This window comes from Nomascus leucogenys, chromosome 16 (assembly GCF_006542625.1).
Source record: "Nomascus leucogenys isolate Asia chromosome 16, Asia_NLE_v1, whole genome shotgun sequence".
NCBI classification, from domain to species: Eukaryota; Metazoa; Chordata; class Mammalia; order Primates; family Hylobatidae; genus Nomascus; species Nomascus leucogenys.
Window position 1 is genome coordinate 85,205,804 of NC_044396.1, and position 26,949 is coordinate 85,232,752.

General features: G+C 46.8%; 1 protein-coding gene across 1 annotated transcript in view; it reads left to right on the plus strand.

Moving 5' to 3' along the window:
• TG (thyroglobulin) overlaps positions 1-5,050 on the plus strand; it is a 272,056-nt gene extending 267,006 nt beyond the window's left edge. The window contains exons 46-48 of the mRNA XM_030795400.1: positions 1,968-2,102; positions 3,611-3,801; positions 4,827-5,050. Of these exons, the coding sequence (XP_030651260.1) occupies positions 1,968-2,102; positions 3,611-3,801; positions 4,827-4,945 (445 nt within the window). The 3' untranslated portion in view covers positions 4,946-5,050. The remainder of the gene's footprint in view (positions 1-1,967; positions 2,103-3,610; positions 3,802-4,826) is intronic.
• The last annotated feature ends 21,899 nt before the right edge of the window (positions 5,051-26,949 follow it).

Genomic DNA, 26,949 nt, shown 5'->3' on the forward strand with positions numbered 1-26,949 from the left:
CAAGATTGCACACTAGTCAGTGACTGAGCTGGGGTTTCAACAGAGCACTCTGGCCTTTAAAGTTTATTTCTGGGCCAGGCACGGTGGCTGAAGCCTGTAATCCCAGCACTTTGGGAGGCCGAGGTGGGCGGATCACAAGGTCAGGAGATCAAGACCGTGGTGAAACCCCGTCTCTACTAAAAATACAAAAAAAAAATTAGCCGGGCGTGGTAGCGGGCGCCTGTAGTCCCAGCTACTCAGAGAGGCTGAGGCAGGAGAATGGCGTGAACCCGGGAGGCGGAGCTTGCAGTGAGCCGAGATCGCGCCACTGCACTCCAGCCTGGGCGACAGAGCAAGACTCCATCTCAAAAAATAAAAATAAAAAAATAAAGTTTATTTCTGTTCACTAGAATAATTGGAATGCAGCTTCCTCTGGAGGAAACAGTAGACCAGGCTGTTGTGGTAGCAGTTATGCTCCCACAAAATGTCCAAGTCCTGAACACTGAAACCTGTGAATATGTTACCTTCCATGGCAAAGGAACTTTGCAGGTGTGACTAAGGTTCAAGACCTTGAGATGGGAGCTTATCCTGGTAGGCTTGATTTAGTCACATGAGTGCTCTAAGCAGGGGAGTTGTTCCAAAGAAATGCAGCATCGGAAGGACTTGGCCACTCTGAGGATGGAGGAGGGCGGTTCTGATCGGCAGCCTCTAGTGACTGGGAATGGCCCTCGGTTTGTAGCCAGCAGGAAAACGGGGGCCTGGGTCCTCTACCTCAAGGAACTGAATCCTGCCACGAATCTGAATGGTCAAGAGAAGTATTCTCCCCAGAGCTTTCAGAAGGAACGCAGCCCACTCACCCTTTGATTTTAGTCCACTAAGACCCATCCTGGATTTCTGAACTCCAGACACTGTCAGATAGTAATTTGTGTTGTTTTAAGCCACTGAGTTTGTGGTAATTTCTTAGGGCAGCAACAGAGAATTAATACAGCCAGTTTTCCAGAAGGGCCTCCCGAGAAACAGGCTGTTGAACCTTTCATCCCACTGTGAGGAGAAGGACTAGGCCCAGTGGGAGAAAGTCGGCCAGATATCCCTGGAGGAAGAAAGAGGAAGGGGCCCCTATTACCCCTGGGCCTCCTGGCTTCTCTGTGGCCGCCGCAGAGGGAGTGTGGTGATTGAGACACAAGACAGCTTCAACAAGACTGGCAGTGGGGTATGACTCACCTTCCAGAAGCCAAAGGCAAAGTCCAGACCTCTCTTTGGGCAAAGCCCGATTCTTTACTATGCAGTGGTGAAATCCATCCTGCCTTTTCCACTCTGCCACTCTCCCTGGTTCCCAATGCTCACTCCACTCCATGGCGCATGTACCAGGCTCCTCAGCACCAGCTCCAGCCCGGGCCATTCACACCACTGGACTGGCTTCCAAGTCATTATTCCCACCAGGATGCTGCTTCCTAGATATTTAATCCAGTCTAGCATGTATTTATTGAATAACTCCTACTTGCCAGGTACTGTGCTGGGCTGGGCTTCATGGATAAATGTCCTTGAAGAGTCATAAGAGTGTGAGTTGTATATGAACATGGGCTAGTGCAGAGAATGGGCTCAAATACAAGCTACTTTTATTATTGCTTTTTCAGTGACTAGAAGAACACCAATATCCAGTGATACCATAAGTATCATAGTTCGAATATGACCCAAAAATCATTGTGTTGGGAGGTTTCTCGCAGGCATTATTTCCAGAGACTTAAGTGTTCAGTGTTGGTCTCACTTTAGCAACAGACGTGCCATGGATCTGCCCCCAGGGGGCCACTGGACTAAATTTAGGCCAAGCCAAATCTCCACTCAACTAAGCACTAAACAGGATCCTTAGATATGATGTAAAGAAGGGAAAGCCTTTGTTTTAGAAGAAATATTTTTGTTTGTTTGTTTGTGTTTTTGAGTAGTTTACTTTTTCTTGACCTTTTGCTGCTGCTTTTCTTCTGTTTTCTCAGCCTGGAGTTGCTGGCAGATGTTCAGTTTGCCTTTGGGCTTCCCTTCTACCCAGCCTACGAGGGGCAGTTTTCTCTGGAGGAGAAGAGCCTGTCGCTGAAAATCATGCAGTACTTTTCCCACTTCATCAGATCGGGGTAATTTTGGGCCACTTGTTCAGAATTCTATCGCTGTGCTTTTCCTCCCCCTTCCTTCAAGCAGAACACAAAGACCCAATTTGCATCGACGGACTCATCCTTTCCTCCATAGACATTATAATCACCAGCCACTGGCCTCCCTGTCTCAGTCACCCTCTCCTAGCCAAAATTGCTTTTGCATACATTAATCTTCCGGAAGAAAAGCTCTAATTATACCAGCTGCATTCGATGACTCTAGATCAGGGTTTCTCAACCTTAGCGCTATTGACATTGGGGGCTGGATAAATCTTGGCTGCGTCCTGTGCATTGTTGGATGTTTAACAGCATCCTTGGCCTCTAGATGTCCACCAGATGCCAGTGGTGCCCACCTCAGCCCAGTTTTGAGAACGAAGCATGTCGAATGTCCCCTGGAGGGAAAACCACTTGGAGGAGAGCCACTCTCTCTCCACAGAGGGGAATACCAGTGCCTTGGGTTTTCAGCTTAAGTCGAAATGCTCAGGGCTCTCCTTTATTCACCTTGAGGCTCTTCCTCTTCCTCGCCTGCCTGTACTCCAGTCCAATGAAGTATACTCGCTGTCCCCACCTGCAGAGTTGGTTCCTGCTCTTTCCTCTTCATGGTAGTTTACCTGTTTCCTTTTATCTTTTTGCCTGATGTGAGTTGATTACCTAGAACTGTGCTAGGTTCCCTGGAAAGATAAAAAGGTACAAAAGTCATGACCCAGCTACCAGTTACTAATAGTCTAAAAACATAAAAATGAACCATAATTCAAAGCAGGAGAAAATAAAGCTTTATGCAGTTTGTTATGGGAGTTGAGCAGAAAATCACATTTCTTCTAATTAGGGTTTTGAAAATATTTCACTGAGGAAGTCACATTTAAGCTGGGCCTTGGGGGATAAATAGAATATTTATATAAGCAAAGAAGAAGAAGACGCTTCCAGGAAGGAGGTCTGGGCATATGCAGCGGGGATGAGAGGACACACCTTATCTGGGAAATGCCAGGTGGCTGCAGGGCTGGTGTTTGGGCTACATGGCAGGACATGCCAGAAGATGGGCCAGGGCAGCAAATTTGGGAAGGAGCCTTTATCCGAACAGGTGTGATATCCCCTTTATGGGGGAGCTGGCCTACAGATTCACCCTCCTGCCCAGGCTTTGGACAAACAAGGACATTCCAAAGGCTAGCTATGGTGTCTAGATCTGAGGACATCAAGAAAGAGAAGAGCACAGTGATCTCCTGAACATTCACAAAGACAGAAGGGCAGCGCTAGATCCTGGGTAATGCTACCAGGTCATGACCTCAACACCTTTCCTCACCCAGAAATGGCTTAGCTTTGCAGTGCAGTCAAGATCACAACCCCAGAAGCCAGATTTGGGGAGTTCACATGCAGCCTTGACACCTACAGATACATGAATTGTCCCTTGGATACCAAGTGCAAATGGGAAGTGATTCAGGTGATGAAAGGAAAGACAAATTTCCCTCATGGATATTTCTTTCTTCTCATTTTCCCAGAAATCCCAACTACCCTTATGAGTTCTCACGGAAAGTACCCACATTTGCAACCCCCTGGCCTGACTTTGTACCCCATGCTGGTGGAGAGAACTACAAGGAATTCAGTGCGCTGCTCCCCAATCGACAGGGCCTGAAGAAAGCCGATTGCTCCTTCTGGTCCAAGTACATCTCGTCTCTGAAGGCCTCTGCAGGTAGCAAAGCCCTGGGACAAGTGGAGGGAGCTGGGTGTTGATCTCAGCATCTGCTGTGCTCGCTGCATGAGACCTGTGCTGCGTGCGTTGGAGCCAAGGGGTCACCAATTGCACAATGTGCGCCAATGGCACAGCCCCTTCCTGTGAGTTGTTCATGGTCTGGGGAGCCCCACGTTGCCAAGGGCCTCCTGTTCTGATGTAGGGCGGGAAGGAAAAGAAAGAGAGGCACAGGAAGAGGGCAGTGGGGTGGCTAGGAGAGAAGGTCTGTGGGGGGTAGAATGGTGAACCAACATCAAGGCTTCCAGCCTAGAACGTTGGTATGGGAAGAGAAGGGAGTGTCTTGAATCCCATCCTCACAGCCCTTGAAGGCCTAGATAGAAAATCTTGGAGAGGTAACTCTAGCCAGGGGAAAAGTGGGCATTTCTACCTCTTCCTGTTGCAGAGATGTTAAGGAGAGAAAATAAATCATAACGAAGGTGCTGGGAATAGACAGTAAACACAAGGCCCTTAGGAAGCTTTGGAATAGTGGGTGTGAGTGACACAACCTAGGGGATGGCCCTCAGCTTTCCTGGGGCCATGATGGAAACCTGTGTCTGAGTGAGCAGGAGCCCAGAGGACGGAGGACTCACTCCTCCCTGGAGGCTCTGGGAAGGGTCCCCAGGAGAGGTGATGCTGGGCTGTGGTTTTTAGAATGACAGGAGTTTTTCAGGTACGGAGAAATTGGAGTGGGCCATTAAACAGGGAAGGGATCTTGTCCAGCTATAGTTTAGATTTTCAACTCTGCTTTTAGCTTCCAAGGCCAAGTGTCTGTCTGCTGACAACGAATCCAAGTACCATCATACCCTTAGCATGTCCCTATAGTCAGGAGATGAATCTGGCACCTCAGCCAGTGGAAAGTTCCCTCTAAAGGGCATTAGCAAGAAATGCCAACTGGAGGCTGGGGTCTCTTTGGGACAAAAGGAAGGGACCAGAGAAGAGAAGTCCTAATCTGCCTTGGACCAACCTTCCTTGCCCCTCTGTTTCAGATGGAGCCAAGGGAGGGCAGTCAGCAGAGAGTCAAGAGGGGGAGTTGACGGCTGGATCTGGGCTAAGAGAAGATCTTCTAAGCCTCCAGGAACCAGGCTCTAAGAGCTACAGCAAGTGACCAGCCCCTGAGCTCCCCAAAAACCTCACCCGAGGCTGCCCACTATGGTCGTCTTTTTCTCTAAAATAGCCACTTACCTTCAATAAAGTATCTACATGCAGTGAAGCATTGTTGACTCTAATATGTGAATCCAAGGCAATTCATGGATAACACCAACTATATCTTAATAATCTTTCTAAGGTTTGAATCCCAGGCTGCTGTTTCCATTCAACAAATGTTTATGAGCATCTCTTATGCACCAGGCCCTGTGCTGGGTGCTGGAGAAACAAGGACTTTGCTCCTCCAAAAGGAGAGAATGCTGGGCAAACAATGACATAAAAAATGGGGATCCATCAAGAGCAGGCCCCAGGTGGCATAGTCCCACTTGAGTGGTAGAAAAGACTCACTCACAAAGGTTCCAGAGTGGAAGTAGAAGACCAACTGAAATGGGTGCAATGGTCCAGCAAGAAGCAATGCACTCTGAAGCAAGACAATGAGGATGGAGCTGGGGCAAGAAACAGAGCCACAGGCCCTGGAGGAAGTAGAACTGATGGAACTTGATTAAATGTGAGAGGGGGTTGGTGCAAGGTGATAGAATTGCCCCAACTTTGGGATGATTTGGATTCCCAGATAAGCAATGTTCACCCTCCTAAGGGACACACGTTTAAGGCAAATATTCTGGTTAAAACGTTCTGTCTCTCCACCCCCTTTCACACACACATGGACACACACTTCACCCAAAGTAAAAGCAAGTGGAGCTGGTTAACAGTCTTATTCATTTAGATGGCATGCTATCAAATGCATTCACACCCATCATGTTATTTGAGTTCAGAGCAAATTAATGATGATTTGTAGGCTGAGATTGTTGTCTTATCTTGCAAATGTGGAAGGTGAGGCTCAGAAAGACTTACACTATACATGAATTCACATGGTGAAGAGGAGGAGAATCAGAGTCCAACTCAGGTTCTCCCATTTCTCTGTTTCCATGCACTGTATGGACTATAAAATACAGGCCTAGGGCCACGTTGTGTGTCCTACAAAACCTACTGATAGCACTGAAAGCCCTGACTAGCCTCCAGCCTGCATTATAGGCTCTGTTAGGATGGTTCAGCGAAAGCACCTAACTACTGAACTAAAAGGCCTTAACCAAAGGAAACTTGATAGGTAGATTGTCCCAGGGTTGGTCAGTGTCTCAGTGATGTCATTAAGGACGCAGACTCTTTCCAACCATCGTCTTTGCCATCTTCAGCACATGAATGGTGTTTCAATTCATTGACATTATGGCTGCCACAGCTCCAGACATCACACACAATCCCCAACAGCATCTCATGCTGGAGGCAAATGGGGAAGGAGGTAAAGGGCTTTCCCCTCCAGTGCTGCTTTCTTTTTTCAGAGGAAACGTTTTTTCCCAGAGGTTCTCAGCAGAATTCCCCTTACATCTTTTTGGCTAGAACTAAGTCATGTGCTCCTTTTTCTTTCTTTCTTTCTTTCTTTCCTTTTTTTTTTTTTGACAGAGTTTCACTCTTGTCACCCAGGCTGGAGTGCAATGGCACGATCTTGGCTCACCACAACCTCTGCCTCCCAGGTTCAAGGATTCTCCGGCTTCAAGGAATCCCAAGTAGCTGGGATTACAAGCATGTACAACCATGCCTGGCTAAGCTAATCTTTTTTTTTTTTTTTCGTATTTTTAGTAGAGACAGAGTTTCACCATGTGGGTCAGGCTGGTCTCAAAGTCCTGCCCTCAAGTGATCTCCCCACCTCAAAGTGCTGAGATTACAGATGTGAGCCACCGCGCCTGACGATGTGCTCCCTTTTAAACCACCACTGGCAATGAGGGTTGAAAGGGCCTTCTGTGATCCAATTATACCAGGCATGACTTATCCTCCAGAGCAGGATATATTGCTGTCCCAACAAAGCTGGGGTGCAGTTAGCAGCAATGAATGAGGAGACAGTTATTGGGTAGACAATGGATGCCCCCAAGACTATGAGAGTTGGGGCCATTTCCCCATCCTTGGGGCTCTCCTGGCATGGCCCAGGGTTGGAGTTGGCCTCAAGCACCTTTTTACTCCGTTAGTGCAGTGTGGGTTGAAAATCATGTGCCATATTTGGAGGTGCTCTCGAGTTCCCAGAATCAGGTGTCATGGCCCTGGTGCTTCCTTGGTGTACCCTTAATCCAGGGTAAGACTCCAGGATCTGGGGGCTCAGACAGGGGCAGGAGACATGGCTCCAGGAGGTAGTGCTCTGCATTCTCACTGTTTGGGTCTCCTGCGGTATCCAGACTGGGGGATGGATGAGACCTGTATTAGTTGTCTGTGGCTACTGTCAAAATATTCACAAACTGAGTGGCTTGAAATGACAGAAATGTATTATTTCATAGTTCTGGACACTAGAGGCCCTGGATTGAGGTGCTACTGGGGCCATTCCCCCTCCAAGACTCTGAAGGAGGATCCAGCCCAGGCCTCTCTCCCACCTTCCAGTGGCTGCTGGTGGCCAGTGGTGTTTCTTAGCTCATTACTGCCCTCTGATCCCTTCCTCTGTCATCACTGGCCTTCTTCTCTGTGCATCAACTTCCCTCTCTTTTCTCTTAGAAGGATACCAGTCATTGGATTTGGGCCACCCTAAATCCAAAATGATCTTATCCCAAGATCCCTAATTTAATTACATGTGCAAAGACCCTAATTCTAAACAAGTTCACATCAACAGGCACTGAGGGTTAGGACTTAGATGTGTCTTTTGGAGGGTTCACAATGTAAACCACCATGGGACCCAGGGCTTGGGGACTGGACAGCATGTCCAGGAGGGGTGGGGGCTGGGCTGATGCAGTCCTATGGGAAAGGCCTCAAATCAGACTCTCTAAGAGGAGGAAGGGGAAGGGGCCTCTGTGGGTTTTGGAATGAGGCTTCAGGTATCTAGAAGTTCCTTCTGGCATAGCCCTCTCTATAGTCTGGCCCTAATAATGATAGAAATAAAATAAAAGCAGTGTAATTTATCAAGGTCTCATGCCCTATATGAGATTCTGTCCTCTGAACACTGTCTCATTTTTCTTTAAGAAAGGAAAGCTTGTTTTTGTGTTGCCATCAGGAATTCAGTGCTTGATATTCTACCCCTGAAGCTCTGTTCCTTTGGTTTTAATCAGTCTGTTTTTAGTTAAAGTGAAAATTCCCTCCAGGAAAAGGGTAGGAGGTTTCTCCTCCACCAGCCCCTTAGTGGGACTTTGAAGTGAGATAGGCTGGGCTGTAGTACCATGTTTGTCCAGGTGTTTCGATGAATTGGAGTAATTCCTTGGCCCAGTGGTTTCCATCCTCGACTGTTCATTGGAATCACCTGAAACTTTCACAGCCTCCCAACGCCCAGACCATATCCCAGACCAATTAGATTAGAATCCCTGGAGGATGGGGCCAGGCATTAAGGGATTGCAATGCATAGTCAAAAGCGGACACCACTCCTAATCTCCCTGATCTGCAGTTTCCTCACCTGTAGAATAGATTCAATTACATTGGGTGAGCAATGCTTAGCAAGGTGCAAGCTGGAAGCAATGTTATTTCTTTCCCACCCTTCTCCATTTGTGGTAGACGGGATAACTAAGATTGGAGGAAATTAAAGTTGCAGATAGAGTTAAGGTTGCTAATCAACTGACTTTAAAATATCTGGAATTACACAGATGATGCTGATGTAATCACAGGGTCCTTAAAAGTAGAAGAGGGAGGCAGAAAAGAGGACCAGAGAGATGGCAGCATGAGAAGAATTTGGCCTGATGTTGCTGGCTTTGGAATAGAGAAAGGAGACCATGAAGCTAGGAATATAGGTGTCCTCTAGAAGGTGGAAAAGGAAAGGAAAATTATTCACCCTTAGAGGCTCCAGAAAGGATTGCACCCTGTGGACACCTTAATTTTCACCCATTTGAGATTCATGTTGAACTTGTGACCAACAGAATGGTAAGACAGTATATTTGTGTTGTTTTAAGCGCATAAATTTGTGCAAATTTGTTGTAGCAGCCATAGAAAACTAGTGCATCACTATACCTGTACAGATGTATATTTTATCCTGCCCTTGGACCAAACCTCACATACCTAGCTCATGATTTTTCTAATAATAAAAAGTCTACCCTGGTATAATACAAACACCCCTTAAATTCACCAGCATTGGCCCTGAAAACAAATTGTTCATATTCCTTCACATTAGAGTTTAGTGATGGGCTAATGTTGGTGAACTGGTTTTTGACCGCCCCTTTGCAAGCCCTGCACGTATGGTTTAGCACCACCGGATGACGCCTGCTATTTTGTTCTCAGCCTTTGAAAACACCCCATTTTAACATCCTGTTAGAATAATAATGCCTACTTTGCAGATTCACCCTGGTGATTAAGGGTGTGAATGTATGTGAACAGAAAACAGCAAAGTGCTGTTCACGAAGATCTTGAAGTTAACCATGGATTTGAGGCACTTGCTATGTGCCAATGCATGAGAAAGGTAAAGATGGGAAATAGAAGGGACCCAGAGGCCAGGCGATCACAGTCCTACCCTGGAACGACCTTCAGAAACCTGTAGTGGAAGAGACAATCTACAATAGCTAGGGTGTGTCAGCTGCAGGAGACCAGAGTTCCTATTAAGACAAGTAGGGGAAGGTAATGCCCCAGGCCCCACGGTCAGCCCTCTCAGACCGGGCTTCAGAACTCTGGGCTCTGGACTCCCGCTGCATCTTTCATGCTCTTTCTCATGCGTTGCAGAGATTCCTCTTGAAGTCACATGGGATTGCATAACCCATTCCCAACTGCAATGGGCAAACATGAGTGTGCATCAGGGCAACTGTAAAGGTGTCATAATCTCTTTTCTCCATCTTTAAAGGACAGGAAGGTCACAGTACACCCACATCAAGCTTAGGGTCAACCAAAAGTCAGGAGGTGAATGAGACATCACCTCGCATTGAGAACCAGAGTGATATTCACAATCTGTAAGGCATGAATTAAGAAATGAAATGAAGAAATTATCTGGGAGCTCACTCATGAGACTGAGTCAACTTCCTCCTGAGTTAGAAGCAACCAAGAAGTACAGGAAGATGAAGCAAGTGATCTTTTCAAAGGGAAGTTGTGAAGTAACCCTGCAAGGTTCCCCAGCTTCCAAGCCCCTTTACAAAGGCAGCAGAAATGCCCGAAGCTCAGAGATTCCCCAGGTCCTCACTGAAGCTGGGAAGACAAGAACAGCCCCTCCCAGGCCATCCAAAGCCATAGGCAATGGTTCCAAGACAGGGCTGAGAGCATAAAAGTTTCCTGAGCAGCTGATTGAAAATGCAGATTCCTGTTCCCAAATTTTTTAGAATAAATAGATGTAATATAACACTCAAACCTAAAGGTTCAAATAAACAATACTTCTACATAGGAAATGTCTTATGTGGTCCTCCTGTCTGCCATAAATCTATTTTCCAGAAGCAACTTCTTCTAACAGTTCCCATCTTAGTTCAGTCACTCCAGAAGTCTAGATAGTGTGAGGTTACCTCTGTTTGTGATTTATCAGCTTTATATAGACCTATTTATTCCTTTTGGAGAAAAATGAGGGTTTAACTCACTTATACCACCCACCTCCTATACTTCTAACAGTACTTTTTTATTCCTTCTTGAGATTTCTTTTTAATTCTAAAAAAAAAAAAATTCTCTTTTGTATTCCATACATTTTCTAATTATTTCCTGCCTTTCTACATAAATGATGAGCATAACCTACATCTGTCTTAGTCCATTTTCTGCTGCCATAACAGAATACCACAGACTAGGTAATTTATAAAGAACAGAAATTTATTTGGCTTGTGGTTCTGGAGACTGGAAAGTTCAACAGCATGGCACTGGCATCTAGCAGAAGGCAGAAGCGAGTTTGAGAAACAGAGAAATGGGGTCAAACTTATCCATTTATCAGGAGCCCCCTCTCAGGATAATTCCCACGACAACAGCATTAATCCATTCATGAGGGCTACTATGAAGGCTTCTTAAAGGCTCCACCTCTCAGTACTATTACATTGGCAATTAAATTTCAACATGAGTTTTGGAGGGGACATTCAAGCTATGGCACCATGCTTATACCCCCACCCCTCCTTCTTCCCTCTTTGGCCTCATCCCTTAACACCCCTTCTCTTTAACATCCACACTCTTAGATTTACTTTGTCCTGCAGTCTCAAATCAGCCTTCTGAGCTTTGTTTCACAGGTCAGTTCCAACAGCCAAAGGCCAGTTAACCTTATTTGCCGTATTAAGGCTATATATATGTACTGTTATCCTAACCAGCACCTATGGGGAACTGACTAGAACCTGGGCTCTGCCAATGTTACATATATCGTTTACAGGCCAAGCAACATGGTTAAAATCATAGTTTGTATTCTCTTAGTACATGTTATAACCCCTGGGCATTTAAAGAGGAACATTGTTTACCTGAAGATCAAATTGTAATATTATGGTGCATCTTATTGTTCTATCTAGACTTTATAATTGTTTTTCTTTCCTCCTTCTCTCTCTCCCTCCTTTCCTTCCTTCCTTCCTTTTTTGCTCTCTCAATTCCTTGAATTCTGTGTCTTTATCATATCTTCAAGGAATTTGCATATTTTTATAATGTCCTGATGGTCTTGTCCAGGTTTGTGATATCACTGCTTTAAGGCTTTGGATATAAAGGAAAGAACATGGATATTTGGAGCCTGACAGGCCTTTGAGTCTTGACTCAGCAGCTCACCAACTGGATGATTCAGAAAAAACCCCTTCACCATTCTGGGCATTAGCTTCACCTGGAAAATGTAGACAACTAATTCCTCTCCTAACAGTATCGTGGGGTTCTTAAAAGGCAAGAGAATTAAATGCCCTGCATAATTAGAAATTGGTGAACAGTAGTAATTAGAAGACATTTTCATGACCAGAATCTACTTCTGTTGAGCTCATTCATCACTTTGGACCGGGCCCCTTGTTTGGTGCTGAAGGCACAATGATTAAAGCTCCCTATGCTTGAGGAGCCGCAAGTCTAGAGGGAGATGCAGGCAAGTAAAGAGCCAATCACAATTCTGTGGAATATGTGTGATAATAGGGATAAAATAAAGGGGAGGCTTCAGGAGCAGAAGAAGGGTACCCAAGTCATATTAGTGGATGTCCTCCAGAGAGGAGACCCCAAGCTGAAAAGCAAAGGACAAATAAAAATAAGCTTGGTGGCCGGGCACGGTGGCTCATTCTTGTAATCCCAGCACTTTGGGAGGCCAAGGCAGTGGATCACGAGGTCAGGAGTTCAAGACCAGCCTGGCTAAGATGGTGAAACCCCAGCGCTACTAAAAATACAAAAAAAAAAAAAAAAAAAAAAAAAAAAAAAAAAATTAGCCAGATGCGGTAGCAGATGCCTGTAATCCCACCTACTCAGAAGGCTGAGGCAGACAATTGCTTAAACCCGGGAGGCAGAGGTTGAGTGAGCTGAGATCACACCACTGCACTCCAGCCTGAGCGACAGAGTGAGACTCTACCTCAAATAAATAAATAATAAATAAATAAGCAAGCTTGGCGCAGAGTATTCGGGGATGTGGGGGTGGTGTTGTAGGCACCAGTACTGAGCCTAGGAGGAGCACTTAAGGCCTTCAAACATCTGGTGAGTTTCCACAGCCTTAGTGGCTGCCTCCCCCACTTGCTGGGAAAGCCCCGGATCCCTTCTGAAGTCCATGTCAAATTGCCCATCAGCTCCCCATCTTCCCAGGGGTACTTCCCGGGACCCTGTCCATCCTTCTCTCTGCAGTGATCCCAGGTTCCTGCCTGGAACAAGATTCCTGGGTCTAAGGCAGTGCCTTGCACTCCCTGTCCTAATCATGCCTATGCGAGTGGCATTCTGGCCTTTCAAAAAGAGAGTGATGGCCGCAATGGGGACGCAGGCAGGGGAGCAGCTAACCAACACCCATGGGGAACTGACTAATGTCTGGGCTCTGCCAGTGTTCTGCCCCCAACCTGAGCTCCATCTGCTTTGAAAGATGATGCAGGGGCTTGTGTTTGTCCCAGGCCTTTGCTGGTCCTTTTCTAAGATCACCAACTTTTGGGATTTTTCCCACCCTCCTCGTCTCTTTCTCATTCAAGCTGAAGCTCATTGTGTCTCCCTACCATCTGAACGAATTCAAAACCCTTCCTCCCCTGTCCTAGTCCAGCTGTTGCCAAACATTCATGGAGTGCCAGGCCATAGGAGGGCATGATGGGGACGGAGGGGCCCGGTTCCCTCACTGAGGAGATGACATCTCTGTGTGTCTGATTGAGGAGCTGGAGCTAGCTGTGGAAGAGCTGGGAAAAGGGTATCTGAAAAGAAGAAAAACAGGAAGCAAGGAAAAGTAAGCAAAAGTCAGCCCCTTTAGGCAGAAAGAAAACCTATGGATCTCACCTATTTTATTAGCATGGAAAAGTCAGTGTGACCTCAGAAATCAGTCCTGGTGTCTGGACCTATCTGGTCCTGGAGAAGGAAAACATAGCACGAAAATGGCCAAGCTCTGGGGTAAGGCTCCAAATCCTCCATTCCTCCCTCCTTCAGGTGTCCTTCCTTACTGTGGTTCCTTATGGTGCCCCTTGGCCAGGCACTCCAGCCTTCCTGAGGCTCAGTTTGTTTAACTGTAAAATGGGGAAAGAAAATTGCTGTCTGCACAGAGTTGTTGCAGGAATAAAATAGAATCATGGGCTGGGCATGGTGGCTCACGGCTGTAATTTTAGCACTTTGGGAGGCCAAGGCCAGTGGATCACCTGAGCTCGGGAGTTCGAGACCAGCCTGGAAAGTATGGTGAAACCCCATCTCTACCAAAAAATACAAAAATTAGCCAGGCATGGGGGTGCACATCTGTGGTCCCAGCTACTCGGGAGGCTGAGGTGGGAGGATTGCTTGAGCCCAGGAGGTAGAGATTGCAGTGAGCCAAGATTGTGCCACTGTACTCCAGCCTGAGTGACAGTGAGACTCTGTCTCAAAAACAAACAAAAAAATAGAATCATGGACTTGGAGGAATTGCTGGTCCCTCTGTGTGGCCTGGTGAAAAGAACACAAGTGAGCACTGGCAGAGGGCACACCTGTGTTTGCAGCCAGCCTCTGCTCCTTTCTAGCTCTGTGTCCTAAAACAAGTTACTTAACATCTCTGAGCATGTCCTAGGTTAGTGATAAAATATATAAATGTCCATCTCTCAGGGTTGTTGTAAGGAGTAAATAAATTAATGTACATAAAAGCCACACAAAAGTATCTGTTACACTGCAACTGCTCTAGAGGTGATTGCCATAATGAAGAAGAATATTCGAAACTGGAGGTGAATCTCATGATTCTGCACTTTTTATCTGGATGTTGCTGGCTTTTCACCATGGCTTTTCTGACTTTGTTCCATAGTGTGTATAAAGCACTTAATTTGTTCCAAGTTCTTTATAAGACTTTAGTCTGAGGACTGAAGCCCACAGCTCACTGCCCTTTAAAGGAAGAGTTATAAATAGTACACTGGGTCATTAAAAAGAGGAAGGAATGCACCTGGACAGCCAAGTACATGTAAATTTGGCCAGAGGAGACTTCGGGGCCCAGAGTGTGCCTGTCACCAAAGTCTCCCCTGGCTTCTGCAGAAGAACTCTGGTCATCCAGGTGAGGGACCACAGGCCAGCCAGCTGTTCCTTCCAGACGTCTCCGGAAACCTCTATGAGTCCCTTGGAAAACTCAGACCAAGGTGAGTCACACGCCTCCAGTTCTAGACAGCCTCAGCCCTGGGGGAAGAGGGAAAATGAACCCTGGCGGGGAGGGGCCAAGGCTTGGTCCCAACAGGTGTGGTGTTTCCTCATAGACTGGACTGGAGGTATCTCGATGGTCAAAAGTCTGGAGAGTCAGAGAGGAGAGGAAGGGTGAGTCCTGACTGCAACATAGAAGCTGGATGATCTTGGCCATTTTCTCAACCCCCGAACCCCAGAGCCCCAGCTTTCTCATGTGTGTAATGAGATGCCCTTTGGGCATTACAAAGAATGCAGAAAGTGTGTCTGGCAATAATAGATGTTCAAGAGTCAGTTCCTCTTTCTCCTCTTCCTCTTCCTCCTTCTTAGTGGTTTTAGCATTTCCATTTTGTATCCCAAACATTTAGAAAAGTTCTTGGCACACAGTGAGTGCTCAATGGATCTTTCTGAGAGAGTGAGGAAGAGCTCAGAGATCCCCAGCTCAAAGTCTCTGTCCATTCTCACAGTGAGACTAAATTCACCGTGGTGTGTGGTAGACTGACTAATGGCCCAACAAGGCGTTCATGCCCTAATGCCTGCGGCCCATGACTGGTTTCTGTTAGTTACACGACAAAAGGCACTTCACAGATGTGATGAAGGTTAGGACCCTCAACATAAGGAGATTTCTGAATCATCTAGTTGGGGCCCAGTCTAATTACATGATCCCTTAACAACAGAGAACGTTCTCTGGCCAAAGTCAGAGGAAGACAAAGGCAGAAAGGGAGGGCGCAGCTATCTCAAGCTCGAGAAGGATTCTGCACACTATTGCTGGGTCTGAGATGTGGGAGCTCACATACAAGGACCGGCAGAGGCCTCTGGGAGCTAAGGGTGGCCCCCAGCTGACAGTCAGCAGGGAAAGAAAAACTTCTGTCCTACAACAGCAAGGAGCTGGTTCTATCTGGAACCTGGAGCTTGGAAGTCAATTTTTCACCAGAGCCTCCTGTAAGGAAGGCAGGCCTGCTAACACCTTGAGTTAAACCTGGTACGGCCCGTGTTAGTCTTCTGATCTGCACAAAATGTGAGATGCTAACTATGGATTATTTTAAACCACTAAATATGTGGTCATATTTCATACTGGCAATAGAGAAGTAATACACAAAGCCTCCAGAGTGTGAGGAAGACAGAAACATCCACCTCTTTGGCAAATACGTCCATTTACCAAGCACACCAGAAGTGCAGCCATCACCACCATGGATAGGTGTCGCTGAGTCAGGCACTGTGCTGGCGGCTCCACGGACCACCCTTCAAGTTATCTTATTCTGAGGCTACAAAGCCTCCTGGCCCATGAGGCTGTGGCCTCCAGGATGCCAGGCAGGATAAATTAGGACCAAGGCCTTTTGGCCGGGACAATCTGTGGAGAATGTATTGCAACCAAGCAAATCCCATGCAGTGAGAATCCAGTCATGTTCCACACAAAGTCAAGATTTTCCCCAAACATTCTGTCAGCTCCATGTTAAAAGAATGTCCTGGCCGAGTGCAGTGGCTCATGCCTGTAATCCCAGCACTTTGGGAGGCCGAGGCGGGTGGATCACGAAGTCAAGAGATTAAGACCATTCTGGCCAACATGGCGAATCCCTGTCTCTACTAAATATACAAAAAATTAGCTGGGCGTGGTGGCGGGCGCCCGTAGTCCCAGCTACTCGGGAGGCTGAGGCAGGAGAATGGCGTGAACCCAGGAGGCGGAGCTTGCAGTGAGCCGAGATCACACCACTGCACTCCAGCCTCGGCGACAGAGCGAGACTCTATCTCAAAAAAAAAAAAAAAAAAAGAATGTCCTAAGTTCATTCCCACAGATGCCCCCACACAATTGTGTGACACCCCACATCCATTGCATGGGTCATGATGTGGCTGGTGGTGACCGGGAGTTGGTGGAGGAGGCTGCTGGAGAGAGATTGTCCCTCATCCCCTCTTAAACTTGGACATCTCAAGAAGATCATGCTTAAACACTTTGGGGTTAAAATCTTTTAGTTGTGGTTCCACACGCCAGAAAGGCAAAACCCACCACCCTTCTCCTTGTCAACCACTTTTCTTGCTTGCAAGAATTGAAACTGGATAAAAAATGTGGGTGCATGATGGTTTAGACAAAGGTATGGTCCAGCTCCATCAGCGGGGCTAAAAAGAACCCAGAAAAACTGCCTGGCTTTTCAATGACCTCTTCTGTAAACATCTCCATGGCACCTGGGAAAGGAGACCAAGCCAAATGTTTCTTTCCGAGTTCATTTCTAGTGTTAGTATTAGATATTTGTTCTGTTATTAATAACTGTCTTCATTCCCCTTTCCCCAGTGAGAAGCTGAGGCTGGGAGAGTTTACGTGGGAAAGTCAAGTTGCCAGAGCACTCCCAAATGTCCAGAAGGAGTGGGGGCTCCGAGCTGCAGGAGAAGTGGATGATTTGCTTAACAAACAGTAAATAATCACCCGACAGAAGCCAAATTGTCAGGTATTGCTCCACTTACTTGCACATAAAATTCTTCGTGTCATTCCCACAAGAAATGAACCGTGAAAAATCTGTTTCACCCAATTCCTGAGAGGTCCTGCCCAAGGCCACGCTGCTGTAGGAGAGATTTAGACCTAAACAGTCTGGCACGAGGGCCCAAGCGTGGCCACCTCTGCAATCAGAGGAGGAAGGACATCTGCCCAGGCCCTTTGGGGATGGGTTGTTACCATGCAGGGCACCAAGGGGCTGCTGTCAGGCAGAGGCATCAGGAGGATGAGGCAATGTCAGGGGTCAGCCCTCCAGGGTGCTGGGGAATAGTCAAAAGTGACCATGAAAATCTCCTGTAAAGCCCAGGAGATTGAGCTGTGATTTGAGCACTGTCTCTCGATTGTGCAGTGGCAGGAAGTGAGCAGGTTGGGCAGGACCGAGAAGGCTTAGGCCTAAGGCCAGAAAACATCCCCCAGGCCTCCGGGCCCAGGCATGGCTCCTGTGAGCTGCTCCACATGCAGCCGTGGAGCCCATTGGGTATCTCTTCGTGTTTTCCTGTGGGCAGAAGCCAGGAGACAGCTCTGGAGGGAATAAGGGGCCACCACAGACTGTCCTCCCTGGTGACTTCACTGGCCACAGAGCCGCCAGCCAGGCAGTGAATGACATCATGACCGCAGCCGAGCTGGCTCGCCGGGTGACATCAGGACCCCAAATGGCTCTGACATGTGTTAGCAGTTAGGAGAATGAGCAGGGTTAGCATGGTCTCTCCTCCCAGCCATTGGCATGCCCTGTGGAATCCTTCTGGGAATTCTTCCCCAGATGGCTTCTTGGATTGACTTGTAACTTTGATTACAGAGGCATTAAAGATTATTTAAAAAGGCAGACAAGCAAAAAAGAGAGAAATAATACCCAAACCCCAACACCCAGAGAGGGCTTCTCATAACGTTTTGAAATATAGCCTTCCAAGCTTGGCCTGTTTATTTATGTTTTAAAGAAATGTCATTGTGTATATTTAAGGTATACAAAATAGTGTTCTGGTACACACTTAGATAGTAAAAAGGTCACCACCATGAAGCAAATGAACATATCCAGCACCTGGTTTTTGTTCTTGTGGCAAGAGCAGCGTAAATTTACTCATCTAGCATGAACCCCATGTACAGTCAGCACTCCAAACTCATGGGTTCTACATCCATCATTTCAACCAACCATAGATAAAGAATATTTAAAAAATAATAGGCCGGGCACAGTGGCTCACTCCTGTAATCTCAGAACTTTGGGAGACCAAGGCAGATGGATCACCTGAGGTCGGGATTTCAAGACCAGCCTGGCCAACATGGTGAAACTCCATCTCTACTAAAAATACAAAGAACTAGCCAGGCGTGGTGGCCTGCACCTGTAATCCTAGCTACTCAGGAGGCTGAGGCAGGAGAATCACTTGAACCCAGGAGGCAGAGATTGCAGTGAGCTGAGATCACACCACTGCACTCCAGCCTGGGCAATAACAGTGAAACTCCGTCTCAATAAACAAACAAACAACAATAAAAAAAAGTACAAATAAAAAACAATACAGTGGAACAGCTATTTACATGGAGATGATTTAAGTAGGCACAGCAGTGCACCTCTATAATCCCAGCCACTTGGGAGGCAGAGGCAGGATAATCACTTAAGCCCAGGAGCTCAAGACCAGCCTGGGCAACATAGTGAGACACTCCATCTCTAAAAAAAAAGCACAGAAAAAGAAAGAAAGTAATGGTCCGGCGCGGTGGCTCACGCTTGTAATCCCAGCACTTTGGGAGGCTGAGGCGGGAGGATCACCAGGTCTGGAGATCAAGACCACGGTGAAACCCGTCTCTACTAAAAGTACAAAAAAATTAGCCGGGCATGGTGCCGGGCGCCTGTAGTCCCAGCTACTCGGAGAGGCTGAGGCAGGAGAATGGCGTGAACCCGGGAGGTGGAGCTTGCAGTGAGCCGAGATTGCGCCACTGCAGTCCAGCCTGGGCGACAGAGCGAGACTCCGTCTCAAAAAAAAAACAAAAAAGAAAGAAAAAGAAAGAAAGTATTATGTGACACTGTGTGTAGTTTATATGCAAATAATACACCATTTTATATAAAGAATTTAAGCATTACAACTTTTCGCATAGGCAGAGATCCTGGAACCCATCCCCCATGGATACCAAGGGGCAACTGTATGGTACAATTTTTGTTACCTATAGTCCTCACAGACGTGGTATGTTTAAAAACATATCCCTATAGCATATAAGGATTTCCACGTGTAAACAAAAGTGAATCATCTGCTATTATTTTGTAATCTGCTTTTTAAAAAAACTTTTAAAGAAACTATGGACACTTACCATGTCATTAATTATTCTAAACCTTTTTCTTTTTTTTTTTTTTTTGAGATGGAGTGTTGCTCTGTCGCCCAGGCTGGAGTGCAGTGGCACGATCTTGGATCACTGCAAGCTCCGCCTCCCGGGTTCACGCCATTCTCCCGCCTCAGCCTCCTGAGTACCTGGGACTACAGGCGCCCGCCACCACACCTGGCTAATTTTTTGTATTTTTAGTAGAGACGGGGTTTCACCATGTTAGCCAGGATGGTCTCGATCTCCTGACCTCGTGATCCGCCCGCCTCAGCCTCCCAAAGTGCTAGGATTACAGGCATGAGCCACCACGCCCGGCCATTCTAAACCATTTTTAATCACTTTTTACTAGGCTAGTACTGAATCCTACATTGTTGGGAGGAAGTTAGGTTTTGATATCTTAAGTGAAAATCCTAGATTGTCAAAATTACTTTGAATGTCTCTTACGTCCAATAGACATACAGTTGTGGTGTGGAGTACAGCCTCTCAACTCTAACACAATCCATTTTTTTCTCCAGCGTGGGAGTAGATCACTGTTTCTTTGGTTCGTTATCAAAAAAAGTAGTTGGCTTGCCTTTGTGGGTATTTGATGCAAAAAAATACATATTTTTACCATTAGCATCATGACTGTTTACCAAGCATGTAGAGTTAAATATTCATGTTACAACATCGCCATGTTTTATCCTGTGGGCCTTCCCTTTTGCTGGACGTTCCTCAGCCTCATTTTGACCTCCTCATTGAGAACTAAACAGATGTTCTGAAGGTCCCAAATAGTCACACCACAGACTGAATTGTATAGAAATTCAGTTCTTGGAAAATGTCAGAGTTTGAAGGAACATTTAAGATCATCTCACTTCCCCTCCTCTCCCATTTTTGAGATGGAAACTGAAGTTTGAAGGGAGGAAGGGACCCCCAACAGGTTGACAGTGGCTGAGCCTGGCCGACCTCAGCTCACGTAACATGGACACCTGCTAATTGAGTTCCCGGTAGTGCTGGCAGGAATCTTGGGTATGATATAATATGCCCCCTGCCTCCACAGTGGCTTGACACACAGTTTATCAGAGACCAGACTTCCACTTCTGGATGCGGATACACACACACACTACCATCTTGTGAGTGCTCACAGGCTGTGAATGCTCACGACTTGTCTGATCCTTACAACAGCTATGGCAGGTTGTCCAAGGTACAGATTATCATCCCCATTTCACAAATAGAAACACTCAGGCTCAGAAAGGGAGAGGAACTTGCCCAGGGTCACAAAGCTGGCCCTTGGGGTCTCCTGTGAGTCATTTATCTGACATCAACTCCACGGCGTATTTTTGTTCATAGTATTCCTCCTCTGACCCACTATGTCACACTGTGTTTCATAAGTCAGTGGGGAAGTAGAACCATTTCTCCAGTTGGGACAGACCCTCCTGGGGAGTGAAGGCAGAACTAGAACATAGGACTCCTAGCTCCAGGCCAGCGGTTCCGGGACCTTTACTCATCAATATAGAGCCTTGTTTCACTTAGAAAAAGGTCCCCACTCTGTGGAGGCCCACCCTCTAGGATTGTTGCTTGGTGGGCAGAGCAAGGGCTGGAGTTCCACCACGACTCTTCCCCAACAGGAACTAGGCCGATACTATTGTGCAGGACACAACTTCCTCAGCCAGTTACAGCAGACTCGTCTGGACTTACTCAACCGAGTTCTCTTCTGACGATGACATTTCTCTACCACGCTGGCCAGTCACATTGCTGTGGTAGCCATTACCTATCCTCAACTCATTGTCCATGTCTGAAAGATGCAGAATTTCCTCCAACTAGCCAGCCACCCCTTCTACTCTGAAAGGACAGTGAGAGAAGGCAGCAGGCAAACCTGGGCTATTAACTATCCAAAGCCAGCACCTCCTGGCAGAAACCTTAGTGTTTCTGGTTGTAGACACTCAACTTGGCGGAGGTTGAGAAAGAATGTTGTTTCAGAACAGCTTCTCGCAGAGGTCAGCCCCAACTTCAGGGTCAGGCTTATTCACATCTCCCACCTCTGCTCAGGGGGCATTCCTGCCCTGCCTGGCATGCTCTCCTCTCTTCTCCCTGGTGACCTCCTCTTCCTACAGAATATCTCTGATATATCTTCCTACAGACTATCTCCTACAGAATATCACTGATGCCATTTACCACTTAGAACATCGACCTGTAATCAGTTACACGCCTGTCTCCTTCTCTGGACGGTGAGTCGTTCAAGGGCTGAAAGGTGTCACACAGATATCTGTGACTCTGGAGCCTGTATAAATGACCTCATTTTTCCAGACTCTCTCCAGTCCTTTTTGTAGTCACCTTTTCCTTTAATGAGAATAAATAGCTCCAGTTGCCATCTCTCATACCTTGGGAAGTCAATTGCCCTCCCTGTGAACTCTGGAAAGAGCAGTAAGAGAGTTTGTCTGGCAATGGCCTGGGGAACTCACTATGTGCTGCCTGGACAATAAACTTTCAGGGACCAAGAGCCCTCTCCTCCCAGCTAGAGGGGCTGCACTTGGGCTGAGCTTCCCGCTAGACTGGATCTTCCATCCCCCGCGGCGGCAGGGACTGCAACTTTTTATGGTGCTCAAGATATCCAAGCATGGAGCAGCCGGTTTCCCACACAACAGCTATAAACAACTGACACCCAAATGCACTGAGGAGACTGGCAATTAACCCCTCCACTGAGAAGGCTGCTTTCTCATAGCAGAAGCTGTGCCCCTCCCCTGGGAAGTCACTCTTTGCCTCTCGGAGGTGATGGAAGGGTGAGTTTCCTGTGTCCTCTCCTCTTGCCAACCTGGCCTTGGAAGTTTCCTTTTAGCAAGAAAACCAACACCATGCCAACACTGGAATCCATTTCCAACACTGATGCCTGGCTAGTGGTGATGCCCAGCGATGACCCAGTGTGTGCAACAAAGGCTTCCTCAGACAGGCCATCCTCCCGTGCCCACCTCCAGCGTGTGACCCTCTAGATTCCAGTCCTCCTCACTCAGTGTCTGCCTCCTGCCTCTGCTGCCTTCTCCCTGAAATGCCTCCCCCATCCATGGCTTCGATTCTCACCCTCCTTTTCCCAAACCCAATTGCTTTCATAGTAGGAGTCTTCCTAAAGGCTGAGTCATAAATATGACCCACAAAAGATCAGGGAAACCACTGGATAAGTAACACAAGATCATTCTGAGCTCTTGGTCATCATACCACTGGACAACTACAATGTCCATCCTTCTCCCCAAGCCCAGCCTCCCACTAGCCTCTGGAACTTTCCTAGTAAGAACTGTTCCCATATTCTCTTCCTCTTCTCTTTCCAGATTGTGGCCTCTCCCTCCCTCTTCCCACCAGAAAAAAAATCTGGGATTATGATTATGTTATCAGGAAAGTTGTCTTTATCTATGACTAGCCTATGTTCATGCCCTGAGAAGAGAAGGGAGAAACGTTTGCTTTTCTTAATCCAAAAGACCGGCGTGGCATTTTTCTACACCAAAGAGCCATCCACCCATTTTCCTTCCCATCAGAAAAAAATCTGAAATTATGATTATGTTATCAGGAAAGTTGTCTTCATCTAGAACTAGCCTATGTTCATACCCTGAGAAGGGTAGGGAGCAAAGTTTGCTTTTCTTAATCCAAATGGCTCACATGGCATTTTTCTACATCAAAGAGCCATCCACCCGTTTTCCATCTTTAGACCCACCAAAACAACATTTCTGAGGCTTTGAAATTCTAGTAGTTCCTTAGTGTGCACTTCAGCAGATTCACTCCCTGCCCCTCCCAACTCTACTAATGATAACAGAGGGTCCCGTATCCAGTGGAGCTTCCCCGGGGCACGTGCTCTGTGACTTCTTCCTTTCACTCCAGCGCAGTGTGAATGAGGGGGTGAGTGGATGCTCTGTTTCTGTATGTGTGTCAGGGGAGTGGGTATACATGTGTTGGAGTTGAAGGTCACATGTATGTGTGATTGCATGTGGATGTACTCCCTCGTGCTGTTCCGGGAGGGATGTGTGTGTGCCGCGCACATGTGTGCTTACATGCGCTGGGGCTGGAGGTCGGGTAGCGTGCAGAAGAGGAAGAAATTTGTATAGGATTTGAGATTTCTCAGGCTGCCTCTTGCCAAGTGGCTTCCTCTGAAGCTCAGAATCAGCCCATATGGGCTGGGGTGGAAAATAACCACTGTAAGCAGACAGTCCCTGACTCATTCTGAAAGCGTGTGGGCCCACCACTTACTACAATGTGTCGCACAACTGAATCTGCTCACCCTGCCTTCAGGCTGTGCATCTGAGGCCCCGTATTCCTTTCCAAAACTTGGGAGAAACCATGGAGACCCTTTATCACATCCATCTACTTTCTCCCTCCTGCCTGGCCTTCTTCTGTGGAACAAAGCTCACACTGCCATTTCTTCAGACTCTGTATCCAAAGATTTCCCCATTACAGCCTCTGTACTCTCCCCAAGATGTCCTGGAGAGTGCCTTCAAGGTTCCATTAGTGTCCTTGTGGCCATATTTGCTCTGTCTTCCCTTTCTGTCTCTCCTACTTGCAACCGCTGTGGATCGCAGAGCCAAGTAGAAGCGACATCATCTCCGGGAAAGGGGACCACTGAGACCATCTCCAACAGAGAAACCATTACAGCGTTTGCTTCTTAGTTCCATAGAATATGCACCCCAGACACCTCATCCATCCAAGGTTATTTCTCTGTTCCTAATCCTTTCCCCTAACCCTGAGGTGAGAGTATGGCTAGGTCGGGCTCACAGGTGAGACTCATGAATATTTGTTGAGTACATTAGTCAGCAATACGGGCAGTCATTTTATATTCAGACCCAGCCATCTTGATGCATCATGAAGTGGCTTAAAAACGGCTGCCTCAAAAGGTCTCACTTTACTCCCAGGATGGTGCTACCTACTGTGCTTGGAGCTGTAGCCCACGTGCAGGTTATTGTCCTGAGCTATGCTGCCCTGCAGTACCACAGTGTGTACCTCCTGCTAATGACAAGAGAAGCAGTGCTGATATTCAGCTGGAATGCATCGACACACCTGTACTGGTTATTTATAGCCTGCAAGCAGACCTATAGGTTATCTGCTGACTGGCTGGTGCCTTTCCACTGCCAATGGTTTATATGCTCCCCTGGTGGGGGAGTCCCTCCCACCCACCTCCATACACACCCCCTACACACATGCACACTCACTCATGCATTTAGAACCTTGCTGCTATAAGACACCCTGGAGGCCCCCTTGCCAGGCCAGCCATTCCTCTGGACAAACTGAATGTTCTATTTCTGCCTATAGCCACCTCTTCTTAGCACTCAATAGACGATGAGCAGAGTCAAAGGAAAACTTCACATAGCCTCCTATCTCCCTAAATCCCCTCTCCTAGTGCCTCTGTTCTTCCACTACACTGTCCCTCCCTTCTGTATCTGCCCTTGATTTCTGCATTAAGTCCATTTGCTGCCAGGTTCTAGGGACCTTATGGTCTTGGGCAATCCAAAGTAGAGCTCCACATGGCCGATGAAGCAAAGGCTGGGCCATGGAAAATAGATGTTACTGCTTACCGGTTGAGTTAGCCTCATTGAAAAACTCTCAAATGGGGCCAGGCACTGTGGCTCATGCTTATAATCCCAGCACTTTAAGAGGCCAAGGTAGGCAGATCACCCATGGCTGGGAGTTCAAGACCAGCCTGGCCAACATGGTGAGACCCTATCTCTACTAGAAATACAGAAAATTAGCCGGGTGTAATGGTGGGCGCCTGTAATCCCAGCTACTCGGGAGGCTGAGGCAGGAGAATTGCTTGAACCTGGGAGGCGGAGGTTGCAGTGAGCTGAGATCACACCATGGCACTCCAGCCCGGCCAACAGAGCATGACTCTGTCCAAAAAAAAAGAAAAGAAAAGAAAGAGGGAAGGGAATGGAAGGGAAGGGAAGGGGGGAGAGGGGAGGGGAAGGTAGGGGAGAGGAGGGGAGGGGAGGGAAGGGGAGGGGAGGGGAGGGAAGGGGAGGGGAGGGAAGGGGAGGGGAGGAGAGGGGAGAGAAGAGGAGGGGAGGGGATGGGAGGGAAGAGGAGGGGAGAGGAGGTTAGGTTTCAAATGGGAAGCTCATTACCAGAGGGAACTTCTGATTATCAATGCAGTGGATTGTGAATTTCACAGTCACAGAAACAGATAAACAAAAGTCCAACTTAAAGTCTACTTTGGGTCCTCATCTTGCCAGATAACAGAAAATATAATTTAGTCATTTCTTGACAAATGGAGTCACTGCATGTACATGTGTAGTCTTTTTGGGATAGACAGTCAAGAGACTTCTCTCTCACTGAGTGACATCTGAATTCTGGGGTATCAGGCATTGATGAAGAATGGGTGTCTGCTCCCTGTTCCATCTGTTTGCCAATGTTGTGACCTGATGTTTATGTTCTCTTCCAGGATTTGGTCTTTGCCTGTTGGGTGGCCAGGAAATAACAGCTTTGCAGAGGCTGCTCAAGGTGGTGAGAGAAAGACCTATAGCCCCTTCCCTGACTCCAAACTACCGTTTTTTGGCTATTACAAGATAATTCATAAGTGACTTATTTGTATGCTGCATACTATTTTTTGTTGCTATACATTTTAATTTCCAATGTTATTTTGGGTGACTTAAAGGAAGTGGCTGGGAAAGAAAGCTTTGGCTTGACATACAGAAACTGCTACTTAGCCTATACAGAATAGAATATGGGCTTTGGAGAGGACAGATCAGGTTTGTCAGAGTGTGAATTCTCTGACTCATGAAAGTTAAAATGTAATCAATAAACATTCCTAACGGGGATAAGTGAATCAGTGTTAGAGCCACATTTTATTGAAGGTTGTTAATTTTTTCTTAAAAAATGTTCATTGCTTTTTTATTTTAAAAAGTCACACATTTAAAATGTAAAAAAAAATTATAACTAAAAAATTGAAAGTCACCAGTAAACCCAACAGAAATTCCAAAAATAACCATTGTAAATATTTTGTTGTATATCCTTCTGGCCTTTTGTCTCTATGTGTGGATGTGTGTAAATTTAAAGATAACACTATTTATATATACTTTCATTCCTTTTTGGGGGAGGTTATTATATTTGCTGTATATCATGAGCTGTTTCAGTTTTTCACTAAAGTATCTGTGAAGCCATTGATGATGAAATTGAAAGAGAAACTTAAAAAAGAAAATCTGGCTGGGCACTATGGCTCACGCCTGTAATCCCAGCACTTTGGGAGGCCAAGGAGGGTGGATCACCTGAGGTGGGGAGTTTGTGATTAGCCTGACCAACATGGTGAAACCCATCTCTACTAAAAATACAAAATTAGCTGGGCGTGGTGGTGCATGCCTGTAATCCCAGCTACTCAGGAGAGTGAGGCAGGAGAATCTCTTGCACCTGGGAGGCAGAGGTTGTGGCGAGCCAAGATGGCACCATTGCACTCCAGCCTGGGCAACAAGAGCAAAAGTCCGTTTCAAAAAAAAAAGAAAGAAAGAAAAAGAAAAAAGAAAATCTGTCTTTTTTTTGAGCACATATCATGTGCCAATCATTGTCTGCATGTCTAATATGTCTGATCTCACCTC